At 46.5% G+C, this 13,846-nt stretch overlaps 1 protein-coding gene across 6 annotated transcripts in view; it reads right to left on the bottom strand.

The window, feature by feature from the left end:
- Positions 1-13,846, bottom strand: part of WDFY4 (WDFY family member 4) — a 268,674-nt gene that overhangs the window by 187,631 nt on the left and 67,197 nt on the right. For all 6 annotated transcript variants that reach the window (XM_013063131.2, XM_004765845.3, XM_004765846.3 and 3 more), the window contains exon 14: positions 749-963. In XM_013063131.2, coding sequence (XP_012918585.1) covers positions 749-963 — 215 coding nt within the window. The remainder of the gene's footprint in view (positions 1-748; positions 964-13,846) is intronic.

The following is a 13,846-nucleotide window of genomic DNA, read 5'->3' on the forward strand; positions in this document are numbered from 1 at the left end:
AGCTAGTGCATGTAGGTGGCTTTGACTTAGTCAGTGACCAGCTGGAAGCCTTGCACTGGACCCTGAAGGGGAAAGGAGTTTGCACTACTTTGTTCTGCTTCTGCTCTGTCTGCTCTGCCACATGCCTCTCTCCGTCCTGCTCAGCTTTCCAGGAAACAGGTGCCTTCCTGGAGGGGCTGCCAGCGGGAAGTGTCCCCAAGGATACACGGTCCCTGTCCTTGTCAGGAGTCCTGCCCCGGCTCCTTGCAGCAGCCCAGCTCCCAGCAGTCTGACCCCTTGGGGTGTCAAGCCTTCACAGCCCCCCCCCGTCCTTCTCAGTGGGGCGTCCTCAATGCCCTCTTCCTTCCTTTCCAGTCCCGTGAACACTGGCACACGCCTCAGGCCTAAGCCACCCACTGCCTGGCAGCCCTGCCCCTTTCCACCCATTCTCCCAACTGTGGCCCTCCCAGTTCATGCAGCACTGGCACTGTCCACTGAACACCCCCACAGCACATGCTGTGTTGTCTGCAGAACCCTCTCCCCCAAGACTATCAACTCCATGGGAGAGGCCATGTCTGTTCTGTGGGCCTGTCCACTGTCTGTATGATCTCCTCCCTAGACTCACAGTGTCCTGTGCTGGGAAGGGCCACACCCCACAGAGTAGAGAGGCAGGAGAGGGAGAAGAACACCTGTCCCTGTGCACTCCTCCCACTCTATCTGAGCACAGCTGCCAGCGGCCCAGCTGAATTTAATGCACGGCACACAGTACCTTAACACATCTGGTTCGATTGCTTGGGAGGCAAGCTTTTCAAAAATCCTGATGAGGCCCGAGTGCAAGGGGCTGGAGCTGGTGGTCAAGGCCCGGCGGCAGGAGGCCATGAGGGTCCTAAGCATCCCTGCCTCGCACATGACCTGACGGTTCTTCTCCGACTTCACCAGGGACTGGATGTGACTGGCCATGGAGCACTGGATCTCCTGGGAAAGCTAAGAGGTAGCGAAAGCAAACGGTGAGCCCTTGAGGTCAGAGTACTTTGTGGGCAACTTTGATCGACCCCCAATCAGGCCTCAAATAGGTTAGGGGGCCAGGCAACTGCAGTCCCGTGTTTGAGTCCATACCCTTGGCACAGAAGGTGTAGCGTGGCCAGGAGACAGGCCTGCAGGCCATGTCCACGCCGACTGGCTGTGGCTCAACCAAACCACACTCAGTGCCCAGGCCAGCCCCAGGTATGGCTCCGGTGCCCAGTGCCTCCAGCCCCTGCTGTCATCCCCCAGACACCTTCCAACTGTCCTTGTCCTCCTCTCATACGCGGGCAGCTGTGGTGTCATCTCACCCTGACTAGTTTTCCAGTCATTTCAGTATCTTTGTGTCCTTGAAGTCCACAGAAGAGAACGCAGAGTCAGCTCAGTAAATATTTGAGCCAAATACATTGCTTTTGCAATCTTCCTTTCTTTTTTTTTTTTTTTAAGATTTTCTTTATTTGACAGAGAGAGAGGGAGAGAGAGAGAACACAAGTAGGCAGAGCAGCAGGCAAAGGGAGAGAGAGAAACAGGCTCTCCGCTGAGCAGGGAGCCCGACATGGGGCTCAGTCCCAGGACCCTGGGATCAGAACCTGGGCTGAAGGCAGCTACTTAACCAACTGAGTCCCCCAGGTGCCCTAGCAATCTTTCTTTCTTCATAAAAATATCAACCCCTGGAATTCCCAGGCTTCTGTAGATAACAGTTTGGAGCAGGAGTGGAGGTGTTAGGGGTGGGGAGTCCTCTTAGGACTGCCTGCATTCTCTTTCACTATTATATGTGATAGGGTCTAAAGTCAGAGGGATACCAGTTAGAACTTAATGGAATTTTCCTGCTGTGGATGCTATGGGACCCTCCCCCAGACCTCCTCCTCCAGATGAATGTACCCATCACCACTCCCCCTTCTCTGGAGGACAGCAGTCCTCTAAGGGGGAGCTGCCCTGCCCCACCTGTCCTCTGCTAAGTGGCCCCCCATGTATGTTCATGCATGCACACACAAATGCATATGCACACATGTACTACACGGGTATACACATACATGCGCATGTGTGCACATAAGCATGCATATGTATATACATGCCCACAGAACTATACATATCCTTGTGTGCATACATGCATGCACGTACACATGCATGCAAATATACACATATCCACCTGCCATGTGTACATACACACACACCACACACCTGACCGTAGCCCATGAGGTTGCACCCTTCAGTCTTTGTGGTGCAATTCATGCCCTGGGGGGCCCCACCCTAGTGGCTCAGGCTGAGGCTGGACTTCAGCTGATGGCACATCCCCGTTGAGCTTCTTCTCCTACACCACCTCCTTCCTCCACTCCCCTCCTGAGTCCCTCCCTTGAAGGATCTGATCTACCTGAACTCCAGTCTTGGGCTCTACCTCCGAGGAACCCAACCTGGGGCCTTGGTATGCTTTTCATACTGCACACCTTTGCCCTAGTTTTTGGTTTCAAGAAAAGAGATCTCGAACAATGTAGATCATGTCTAGGTTAGTCCCAGTGGAAAGCCAGGACTAACCACAAAGGCACTAATTTGAATCATCTCTTCTAAGGGTGATTGGCTTCTCATCCCCTTGAGTCACAGACCATCTGATATGCACACCTCCCATGAAAGCTTTCTTGGGGTCCTTTCTTGCTTCCCCTTCTTCCCTCTCTCCCTTAAACAAGCTATTAACTGTCTCTTCAATGTCAGGTTCTGGGTAAATCTCTAGGCATTTCAAGATTAACACAACACTGTTCCTGCTCTCAAGGGAATCATGGACTACAGGCAAGACAGGAGAGGGAACAGTCTCAGCACAGTGAGAAACGGGCTCTAGCAGCTGCGTTACAGTGCTTGGGAAGGAGGGGTTCCCTGCAGCCCCTCACACATTGGATTTAGAAGGGAATCCAGGCCTGGCATCTCCTATAAGAGCCAAATTTTGCCCTGAGATGAGAGTATTTCCTGGGTATTCAGAATGTGCCAGACCCCAGTCTAAGCATTTTGATATGTATAGGTTATAGAATCCCTTTGAGGAACCCTATGAGGGAGGTAATTTTACTCTGCCCATTTCACAGATGAGGAAACTGAACCCAGAGAAATACATTGTTCAGGCCACGTGGGAAGATCAGAGCTTGGCTTTGACCCCAGACTCCATGCTCAGGATCACCTCACTTCCCATCTTGACTTCACACATGCAGAGATTTTGGAACACACTGCCACATGGTCGAGAGTATATCTGTGTCACTAAGGGACAGAAATTAAGAAAGCGGTGGCATTCATCCTTAGGTCATAAACACCGCTTGGTTGTACATATGTTTTAAGGACTAAAATGTATCGAGACACATATTTACGCTGTTTATCATTAATTTTTAGATTAAAAAAAATGAATGGGTCATACAGCTCACCCTCCCTCCTCCCTTCCCCCTTCCAGGAGCACATCAACCAGAGCTCCTTTCTCAAACTGATGGCATTCGGCAAAATTTACATATCTACAATATCTTCGGTAACACTTTCAACTTAAAATTTTAGACCATCTTAATTTTAGTTTAAAATTTAAACCTCATTAGAATGGTTTTAAGGGCAATTGTTCTGAGACAGGATTTTGTCCTTCTGAAATGTCACCATTTTGCCACCATCCCTGATGCCAAGGGAAGATCTCATCATTGGAATAATATGATCCCTGTAATGCACTGGATGTCTCTGTCCCCCGGAATTCATATGTTGAAACTTAATTTCCAACAGGATATGTACAGAGGTGGGGGCCTTTGTGGGGTGATTGGGACCCAAGAGTGGATCCTTCATGAATGCGATTAGTGCCCTTATAAAAGGGACCCCAGGGAGCCTTCTCTTGCCTTGTACCATGTATGGACACAGTAAGAATGGGGCCATTCGTGGGGCAGTGGGCCCCCAGCAGACACTGCATCTGCCAGCACCATGCTCTAGGACTTCCAGCTGCCGGAACTATAAGAAATAAGTTTTGGTTGTTTAGAAGCCACCAAATCTATGGTGTTTTGTTATAGCTGCCTGAATGGACTGACACCACCCCTTCCCTGTCACTGCAGTACTGGCGTGGCCAGTATAAACTGTTAGAGGCAATGTACAGCCCAATGGGAACCAGTGATAGAAGGAAGAAATGCCAAAACTCATTTGCACTAAACAATTCCACCACTTGTACTTTGAGGAGTTCCTCCACGTGGAAATCTACCCCGCCTCCTTGCCCCCCTTCCCCAGATCTTTCTTCTACGGCCCTCAGCATCCTTCCCTGCACCCCACGGAGTCCACAACTCTGCCTTTCCTCCTGTCGCCTCCTCTCAGAACACAAAGGGAGCCTCTGCCCTCTTGATTTGAATTTTCCCTCTTCCAGAACCTAGATTATCTGGTAACTGCAGTCTTTTAATTTGGGATGAAAGTTGGGGAGACAGTCTGTAGAAGCAAGATGCAAAAATAACACCACAATGTATTATTAATAAGAATTAAAAAGAAATGTCTACAATCTCCAGTTTTATTATCAGCACTTCACTTACTACTTTGAGGGCTTTTGGCTTTCTTTTTTCGTTGTTGTTTGCTTTTTTCTTTTTCATCCACCAGAAAAGAGCTACTTAAAATCTAAATATGCAAAAAAGAAAAAAAAAAGCAAAGAAAAAAAAAGCAAAAGTTTTCAAAAGGGAGAAATGCTGATCTTGTCTAATGATGCCACAAGTTTACTCCAAAATTGCTCAATACCCCATAATGGAGGAGGGAAAATCACTGCCGCTCTGTCAATACCAATATTGCCTTGTTTTGAATAAAATGTGCTGTTTTTTTCAATGTTGGTTCCAGTAAAATGGGGTTTTAGTGAAAATATGAGCAGTAGCAGGAAACCAGTCTGGTTTCCTCCCCCTACAAATGGATTGATTTTCCTAACGCATATTACTTCCAATGCAGGCTAGGGGATGGTGGTTCAATTAGGGCTCCATGGTGAGTGCGTGGGGTCACCAGGCTGGCCGGCGGGCAGGACCCGCAAGGCAACTTATCACAGAGCGATTTGTGGGGCAGCCTTCAGGAGTTTTTTACTTTCTCCACTTAACAGTCGTGGCTTCAAGTCTATCCGTGCCCCACTGTGGATGTTTGCTGTTCTTTCTCTTTCTCCCCCTCTTTCTCTTCTGGTCCAGATTCATACAGTCCCAGAGTCCAGTGAGGGCTGGATCCTGGTGGGGTGCGTCCCTTCCAGCAGGCATGGGCTTTGGACACATAACTCTACAGTGTGTCCTGCCACCGATGTAAAAACCTTCAGATGACCATGTCTGTTTCCTCCAGACACTTAGAAAAAACCAGGGAGTTCTACTGAGCTACCCAAATTTTGATTAGTTGCTTATTCCAATTTGGATGAAATGGTCTTCGATGATTTTGGAAAAGAGATAGTACAAGTTAAGTGACCTCAGCTCTTCAGAAATAGTACAAGTAAACAGGACTCATGGATGGGTGTCATTTGACAAGTTCTTATGGTTATCTTTGCTTACTTAGAATTAGTCCTTTCTATATATGGGTGCACATTTTCCTTTCTGCCACAGTCTCCATCAGCCTGGTAGACTCATTTGTGCTGTCCACATGGCCTTGTAGGTGTGGGAGTTTGTGATCTTGGTTTATGAGTAGAGGTCCGAGTCCCACTGAATGAGCAGAACCCATGTCTAAAGGCATGGCTTCCTTGATGTCCCTAATTAGATTTGCAACTAAGACCGAGCTGCACGTGGATGCTTCCTTCACAAACTACACGCATATGATGTCTGATGCTGCCTGGTAACAGAAGCCTAGGATCTTGTATTTATAAAGTATTTGTCTCTTTCCAACTTCATTTCATCTTTCCCTTTGGTCCACCCCACGCTCCAGCCCTAGTAACATTCTCTCCCTTTGCTGAATATCCTATGCCCCTTTTTTTAAAATTAATTTATTTATTTTCAGAAAAAACAGTATTCATTATTTTTTCACCGAACCCAGTGCTCCATGCAATCCGTGCCCTCTATAATACCCACGACCTGGTACCCCAACCTCCCACCCTCCACCCCTTCAAACCCCTCAGATTGTTTTTCAGAGTCCATAGTCTCTCATGGTTCACCTCCCCTTCCAATTTCCCCCAACTCCCTTCTCCTCTCTAACACCCCTTGTCCTCCATGATATTTGTTATGCTCCACAAATAAGTGAAACCATATGGTAATTGACTCTCCCTATGCCCTTTTTGATTGACGCCCAAAGCTGTGAATGTCCTTTCCAGCCCCATCCCTTTACCGAGCTCCTACTTATTATTCAAGAGACAATTCATATGTTCTCTCACCTGAGAAATCTTTCCTGATTTCCCCAAATAGCACCGTCCATACCTCAATCATAAATACCATACTCTGATGGTTCTCTCGGTAGATAGATGATAGACAGACCTCTTCCCACCACCCCTTGTCCCCCAGCACACTGTGAACCGCTGCCTGAGACAATGACTCTTCACCCTTGTTGCCCAGCACCTGTCTCTGCCTCAAATGCAATAGTTGCCTACTAAGTGCAAGCCCAAGGGGCAAAAGTGTTCTAGAACATAGGAGGTACCCCTACCCCAGAGGGCCGAGAGTGCCCAGAAAACGTGATGTACCCAGTAGGTGTTGGAGGGCAATTAGGAAATAATCTGGCCAGCAGAAAAAATTATCTTCCCAGGGGTGTGGACAGCACATGCAAAGATGAAGGGGTGAAAGTGGGCATGGCCTTTCAGGGAAAGGCTGGAGAGCACAAGTAGTTATCAGCTGGGCTTCCTCACCCCCGGTACCCAACAACCTCCCCTGCAATGAGTCTGTGGTCAGCCCTGAGAACACCACCAGGGAAACCAGCCTGTAGACATCCATCCAGGAGGGTGCCTGCCCAGCCTGGAACCTGTAACATCAGTGGAGAGTTTCCAACACCTTGGACACTGCATGAGACCTGGGTCAGGTGAGCAATGGAGCCCAGTGGATGGCTGTGTGGGGCCCAACACCACTCTCCAGCCCGAATCCTTCCCACCTAGGGCCAAGGCTTCCTCCCTCTCCTACCTACCCAGGAAAAGGTGGTTTAAATGTCCCTGAGTGTCTCTGGTGCTTTAGCCAAAGGACGCTGTTGACACAACTTTTGCTAAGAGATATTTTTAAAGCAGATTTTTTGTTGCGGCTCACAGACAGCCATCCACGCGTGTCTGGAGAAGTTTCCTGAAAGAAGACTGCAGAGAACACTGTCTCTTCTGGAGATGAAGGATCTATTCACATGCCAACTGTGGCTTAAGCCCTGGTGTGTTGGTTCTGAGCTTTCAGACAGACCTTCATCCTCCCTTCACCCTCTAGGCAGAGAGCGCCGAAATCTCCCCACAGCCAGGTTCTCAGGCTGCTTTAACACTAACGAATGGGAGAGCCTGGACTAGTTCCTTATTTTCTCAAGACCTCAGCTCCTTAGCTTTAAAACTGGAATAATGAAAATACTGACATCCCTGGTATGTTGTTTGGGGGAGTCAGTAGAAACAGTTTCTGTGAAAGTGCTTTTTCTTATAGGATGCAAGTGTTTTCAGGATATTAACTCTTCTTAGCCATGGTCTTGTCTTTTAATACCAGCAAAACTCCTTCCAACCAAGCACCTGCTTTACATGGCCACTGTGCATCACACAAGCTCAGTGAGAGAACAGGAAGATACACCTACCATGTTCACAGGCCCCATGGCTGCGATGGGCGCTAACGCCACTGCCCACTCACTATTTGAAGGCTGACTCTTCTAAATGCTTTCACATACTGGCTCATTTAATCCTGGAACACCAACAGCTGGATGCTATTATTACTCCATTTTACAGATGAGGGAACTGAGGCCCAGATAGATTACAGCTTGCTGAGATTACAGAGTGTGTGGAGGGACAGTAATTCAAACCAGAAAGTCAATTGCACTTTGCCGCTGGGATCACTGCTTCACAGGCCCCCAGGTGCTGAAGCCTCCAGAGCACTGGCCACCTCTGGGTTTTCAAGGTAAAGTCAGTTGAAACTGGTGACTCTGTGGGGTGGGAAGGGGGTACCTATCCTATCCTGTCCTAGGCCAATGTATCAAAACTTACGGGAAAAACTAAGTGTTCATGGCTTTGGCCCACACTGGGATCATCTGAATTTAGTAACTGGTACACAGTATTTGCCGTGTGCAAGCCCTAAATGGGTTTGACCATTTCTGCCATCTTGAGAGGGTAGGTGGAGTCTCATTTATATGTAACTTGCCAGTGGCCATATTTCTGAGCCCCTTGGAACCACCTCTCCAGCTGTCCATCTAGACTGGACAAGTATATCCTTACATTGAGCCCAAACCATCTGCTATTTAACTAACTGGTCTTTGTGTGCATTGTTCTACCACCAGCTGACTAACAAGTACCTGCTCAGCCCTTATGTCCCCAATGTCTTCTATCTCTAAGCTCCCAACCCTCAGATCTGTTCACTATTCCTTCCATGACTAAGGAGGTTTTTCAGATCCCTCGCCATCCTGGCTTCTCACCTCTGGACAAACACAGATGTTGTGTTAAGGGGTCATGGGACTACCACTTCCCTTTAGCTGGGCACTATACTTCTATAAATATAGAGGGAAGTAGAACTCACCATAGCAGTGGTCTCACCCAACTTGGGACAATTACTGGCCATGCATTAAGCCTTCTGGGACTCTTCCACATACTCTATTCTGTCCTTCCCAGCCCAGTATATATGTGCTTTAAGACATGATCATAGGCCTGATCATCTCTGCTGAATTTCGACCCAAAGGGATTCTGATACATTCTTCAGGCTGGTAGAGACCCTTCACATCCCCATTTTGTCAGCCAGTGGGTAACTCCTCCTCCCAGATCTATGTCATCTGCCACTTGAGTTCACCCAGGTCATGGATCAAATGCAAAACAGGCAGAAGAGAGGACTCAGGCTTTTGATTCACAAGCAGACTATAATATATAGCTCAACATCAATTCTCTGTTAATAATTTAATAATAGCAAAACTCCAGTTGGAAATATACCTAAAATGTATTATCTTCCATTTTTATTTCCGAATTTCTATATGCCATGACCCAAAGTCCTAGGAATACAGACTGCCAATCTAGAAGAAAAGGGTGCTGGGGGGATGGTATATAATGGAGCCAGTGTATGATGAGTAGATTACTGTGTGCCAGGTACTATGTTAAGTACAACTATATTTTCCACTGTTTTTCCCAATGGGAAAATATAATAAGGGAACACAAAGACTTGGAGATACATCAATTTCCTAAGGTCACACAGCTAATGAGTATCAGAACTGACATTCAACCCAGTCCTACTCCAAAGCCCATGATTTTAACACAGTATGATGCACTCATTATAACGGAGGGAACCCTGATCACACAAGGGTTCTAAATTGATGGTATCTAGAAGTGTTTTATTTGGTAGGCATAGTCTGGCTTTCCTTCTGTTTTACTGCCCCCTATTTAAGTAAAAGTGCCTTTAGGCAGAACAAGTACCCTTCCAAACAGCCACAGAACTCACCATTCCCTATTATTTCCACTGATACATTTCTTTCACCTTCCTGGCCCCACAACATTGGGTTTGCAACCCCTGTGATGTAGGCCAAATCTGAGTAGCTGAAACCAAGGTGTGGGAACCAAAGGTAGCCTATATCAGTCACAGAACTAATGATGGGAAAAGGGGTTAAAAGCAAGGTGCCCTGATAATTGGGCCAGAAGTCTTCCCATACAGCTTTAACTTCTATGCCATCGTTCTACACCCATTGTGTTTTTCCTTTGATCCTTTTGGTCATCATGTGAGATTATGTGTATTTGCTCTATTTAAAAGGCTACCCTAAAAAGTAAACTGAATCTTGACCAGGCTTGACATTTTTCCAGGGACAACAGAAATTTTGGGGATGGGGTATTAGTATGAAAGAAGACAGGATATCTAAAATTCAACATATTTGGAATTTCTAAGGTGTCATACTTTAACAAAATGAGACTCCTACTTTATCCATTTCCTTGTTGGAGAAAATAGCTCTTTTCAAATAGCATGCCCTTACACAATGTTACCCAGAGCTATTAATGCTGTCAATATTTCAGTTATTTGAAACCCATACAATTATTTCAATGTGTTTGAAATGCAGACTAATTCCAGAAAATGGCACCCTTTTCTAAATTAAGACATGAATGAGTTGATAGATGAACGCAGCCCTAAGCCCAATCTTTTCTCTGTCGCATCAGACTGTGAAGGACATTTCAGTGGCAGAAGAATCTGGAACACACACAACAGTGACTCAGTGCTGGCTGACTGTAGATCAGAGTCTCTGTAATACTCAGGTCTGATTGTGTTGTTGCTTTCCAAAGCCCTCCCATGGCTACCACGTCCATAAAGGAAAAGCCACTTAGCACAGAGGCAGGAAGTCCAGGAGCCTGGCACCACGGACATCCACCACCTAGCAACTTCTACAAGTTTCAAGTCCTCATCAGCAAAGTGGGGATACTGATATCCACCCTGCAGGGTTATTATAAAGATTAAAAGATAAAGCATTTGTAGAGTTTCTGGCAACTAGTAGCAGTAATTCCATTTAGTAAGTGTTTCCCATGGTGCAGTGTATGTTCTGCTCGCCATGCTAAGGACTCATTGCATTTAATCCTCACAATAATGCCACAGGATGATATTATTACTCCCATATGACAGCAAAGAAAGTGAAGGATCGTGAAAGCTGAATCATTTCCTGTGTCTGTGTGACTGTGAAGTGGCAGAGGTGAGATCTGATGACATTCTGCTGTCTTTGGAGCCTAAACTCTGCCCTCATGTAACAGGTGCTCAGTAAAGACTGTAGTGCTTGTGGTGATGTTGATGATGGTGATGATGATGATGATGATGATGATGGATGGTACCCCAAGAAAATTCAATTCTCTTAGCATGGTATTCAGCATCTTTCGTGGAGTGGCTTTGACTGCACATCGCAACCCCACACACTGCCCCTCTACCCATATGGTCTATCCTAGCCCAGCTGAACTACTCAGAATCCCCAAGTAGACATCTTCACATGTACCTCTCTCTGTGGATGATCTTCTTCTCTCCCCTCCCTCCTCCAGCTGATCTGCCATGGGCACATGTTTTCCTTAAAGCCCGGTTCTGGTTTCCCCAACTGTCTGTGGCTTTCCTCCCCCTCTGTCCCAAGGCCCAGTGGGCAAACCTCTGTTCTAGGCAACAGAGTGTGGTCTTACTGTCTTCTACACTCCCTAGCCATCCTCAACTCCGACTGTGAGCTCCTGTGACATTCATGTCTGAATCCCCAGTGGCATCTGGAAGGTGCTGAATAAAATTATTCACAGGTACATATGGATCACACTAGTTGTTCTAAAGCACTGTGTGCTCCACCTCTGTTAACCTGGTTCTGGCTTCCCACCATCTGAGTTAACAGTCCTCGAGCACACAAGCAAATACCCCTCTGCCAGGAACTGAATAAAGGCCACAGTCCTGATGAAAACACAGTGATGCTGGGGACCCTGTGGCTGCTGAGCATGCCAGAAAGGGAAAATATCTTCTTTCCAATCAGTTGTTTAGTTCTGAGGTCAACCCAATTCCCAGAGAACCACGCTGGATGCCATTTCTGCCTCATTCACAGCAATTCCCACAATCCAGTTTTAATATTGATGATGACACAGCTGGGTTATTTTTCTAAGAGCAGCTTGTGGTGCTAGCATTTTGGAGAGGGGGAAGACACCTTTTGGTTGTAAGCAAAACAAATTTCATGTGGCCATAATTAGAAATAAATCAGACCACCCATATATGTAGTTATTTAAGTTGTCACTCTTGAAATGACATCTGTACCTTGGAAAGCCATCAATTTCTCATCCGTCAGATAGGAAGGTGGCTAAGAGTACAATGCTGGGAGCCGGCAGGCCAACAGACCGGGAGATGAGGGGAACTCATATTCCATCTTCTTCGTAACACTGCCATCTACTGAAACTTCCTGCCCTGAAGATGCAGTCCTGCAGTCCTTTTCATTCCAGCATTTTCCTGTGTGGTCTCCTTTCTCATTTGATTTACTATTCTATTGATTGTTATGAGGTTTCCCACCCTCCCTTTTCAGAAATTAATTACTGTAATTACTCAACTTTTAATAGCTGCTGATTTGGCATCTGCAGAAAATATTTGAGAAAACGCACGACTACATTTCATTTGCATTTTGAGAGACAGTGAGGGAGAACTAGACTTTTCCTAAATTACTTATTGTGACCTGAATAGAGAAAAAGAATCCTACCAGATGGAATTCTCATTTGCATACTTAATGCATCTGATGGCCATCGAGTTCCACTCCATACACTAACATGACAAGGCACAGAGTTTATCTGAAACTCAGATTCAGCCACAGTTCCCATGCACGAGCTGCAGAGAGACAGGCCACTCTCTGCTCTGCATCATTTCATCGGTCATCACCGCCATGGAGTTGGGCACGACACACCCATCAGCAACCATTTGGCTGCTAAGGCCACCCATACCACTGGCTTGGTTGTTCTCATTCCAGGTACACTGTATGGCTGGAAATACAGCTAAGAAAGCCAGACATCCTTACTGTAAAGCTATTGCACCTGCAAAATTGAGCAATGCCAAGAGATCATGACCTTACATTCTGCAAAAGCTGCAAAGATAAGAGAGCCATTCATCAAACATACCTTGATCTGGGGCCAGGGAGTGAGTTCTAGACCTCCCATCACCAATTCCATGACCACAGGAAGTCACCCACCTTTCTTGAGCCTCAAGTCCCTACCATGTGGGAAGATTCTAGTGTACTGGGATAAGCTATTATGAATACTGATGAAACAACAGGCCTGGCACAGAGGTAGCCCTAAGTGTGATTAGTGTCCAAAATGGTCCAGGCAGACCCTGTCTTGAACATCTAGGTAAAGAAAGTAAAGTCCCAGATTTGAGACAACTAAATGACTAGAAGACATGTAAAGAACTAGAAGATGCTTTATTTCAGGGTCAAATATTTTTATCTACCAGTTGATGCTTAAGGCGAGTAGGTGCTGGTCTTAAAAGATGACCCCCAACAATCCCCTCTGTCCTTTACACACATGTAACCCCTCACATCAGTAGAGGAGGCATATGGCCCTTCTCACTGAGTCTAAGCTGAACCTGTGACTCACTTTGACCAACAAATGCTGTGGAGGCAAGGTCAGCTCGTTCAAGGCCTAAGCCTTCGGAGGACCTGGAAGTTTCTGCTTTTGTGCCTTTGGGAGCCCTGAGCTACTATGTGGCCTGGATGGAGAATTCACTTAGAAGAGCATGGATAGAGGCTAGATGGAGAGGGCTACATGGAGAAGAACCCAGAATGCTATTATAACAGTTTCAACCAAGGCCCCAGGCATCGGGCCCAGCCCAGGAGACTCCTGTCATTGGAGCCAGCCCAGTGAGGTGCCATCTGTGTGAGTAAGGAAGACATCTTAAATGGTCCAGCCCACCCATCACTTTGGGATGCAAAGACAGGCTGTCCCTGCTGAGGCTGTCCGAACTCCTACCCCACAGGCACCGTGAGAAAGAATGACATAGTTTGTTAACTGGGTGGCACTTTGTCACACAGCAACAGGTAACTGAAGAAGCGATGAAGCCCATTTTACTCCAGCCTACTTATTTTCTGCAAATGTAGAAAAATATAAATGCATTCCATTTTACTATGAGATGAGTCTCTCTTCATTGGTTTGACCATCACTTCATGGTCACTTTCCAGCAAAGGAGCAGGAACCACAAAAAAGATTCCAGTTATAAAGGGACATAGAGACATGGAACCAAGTCAGCACTTTTTTGCAAGCCTGTATGAAATACTACAGAATTTTTTTGGTGAAAACAGTTCCCTTCCCTACACATCA

This window comes from Mustela putorius, unplaced genomic scaffold, assembly GCF_011764305.1.
Source record: "Mustela putorius furo isolate JIRA1106 unplaced genomic scaffold, ASM1176430v1.1 tig00003909_pilon_pilon_pilon, whole genome shotgun sequence".
NCBI lineage: Eukaryota > Metazoa > Chordata > Mammalia > Carnivora > Mustelidae > Mustela > Mustela putorius.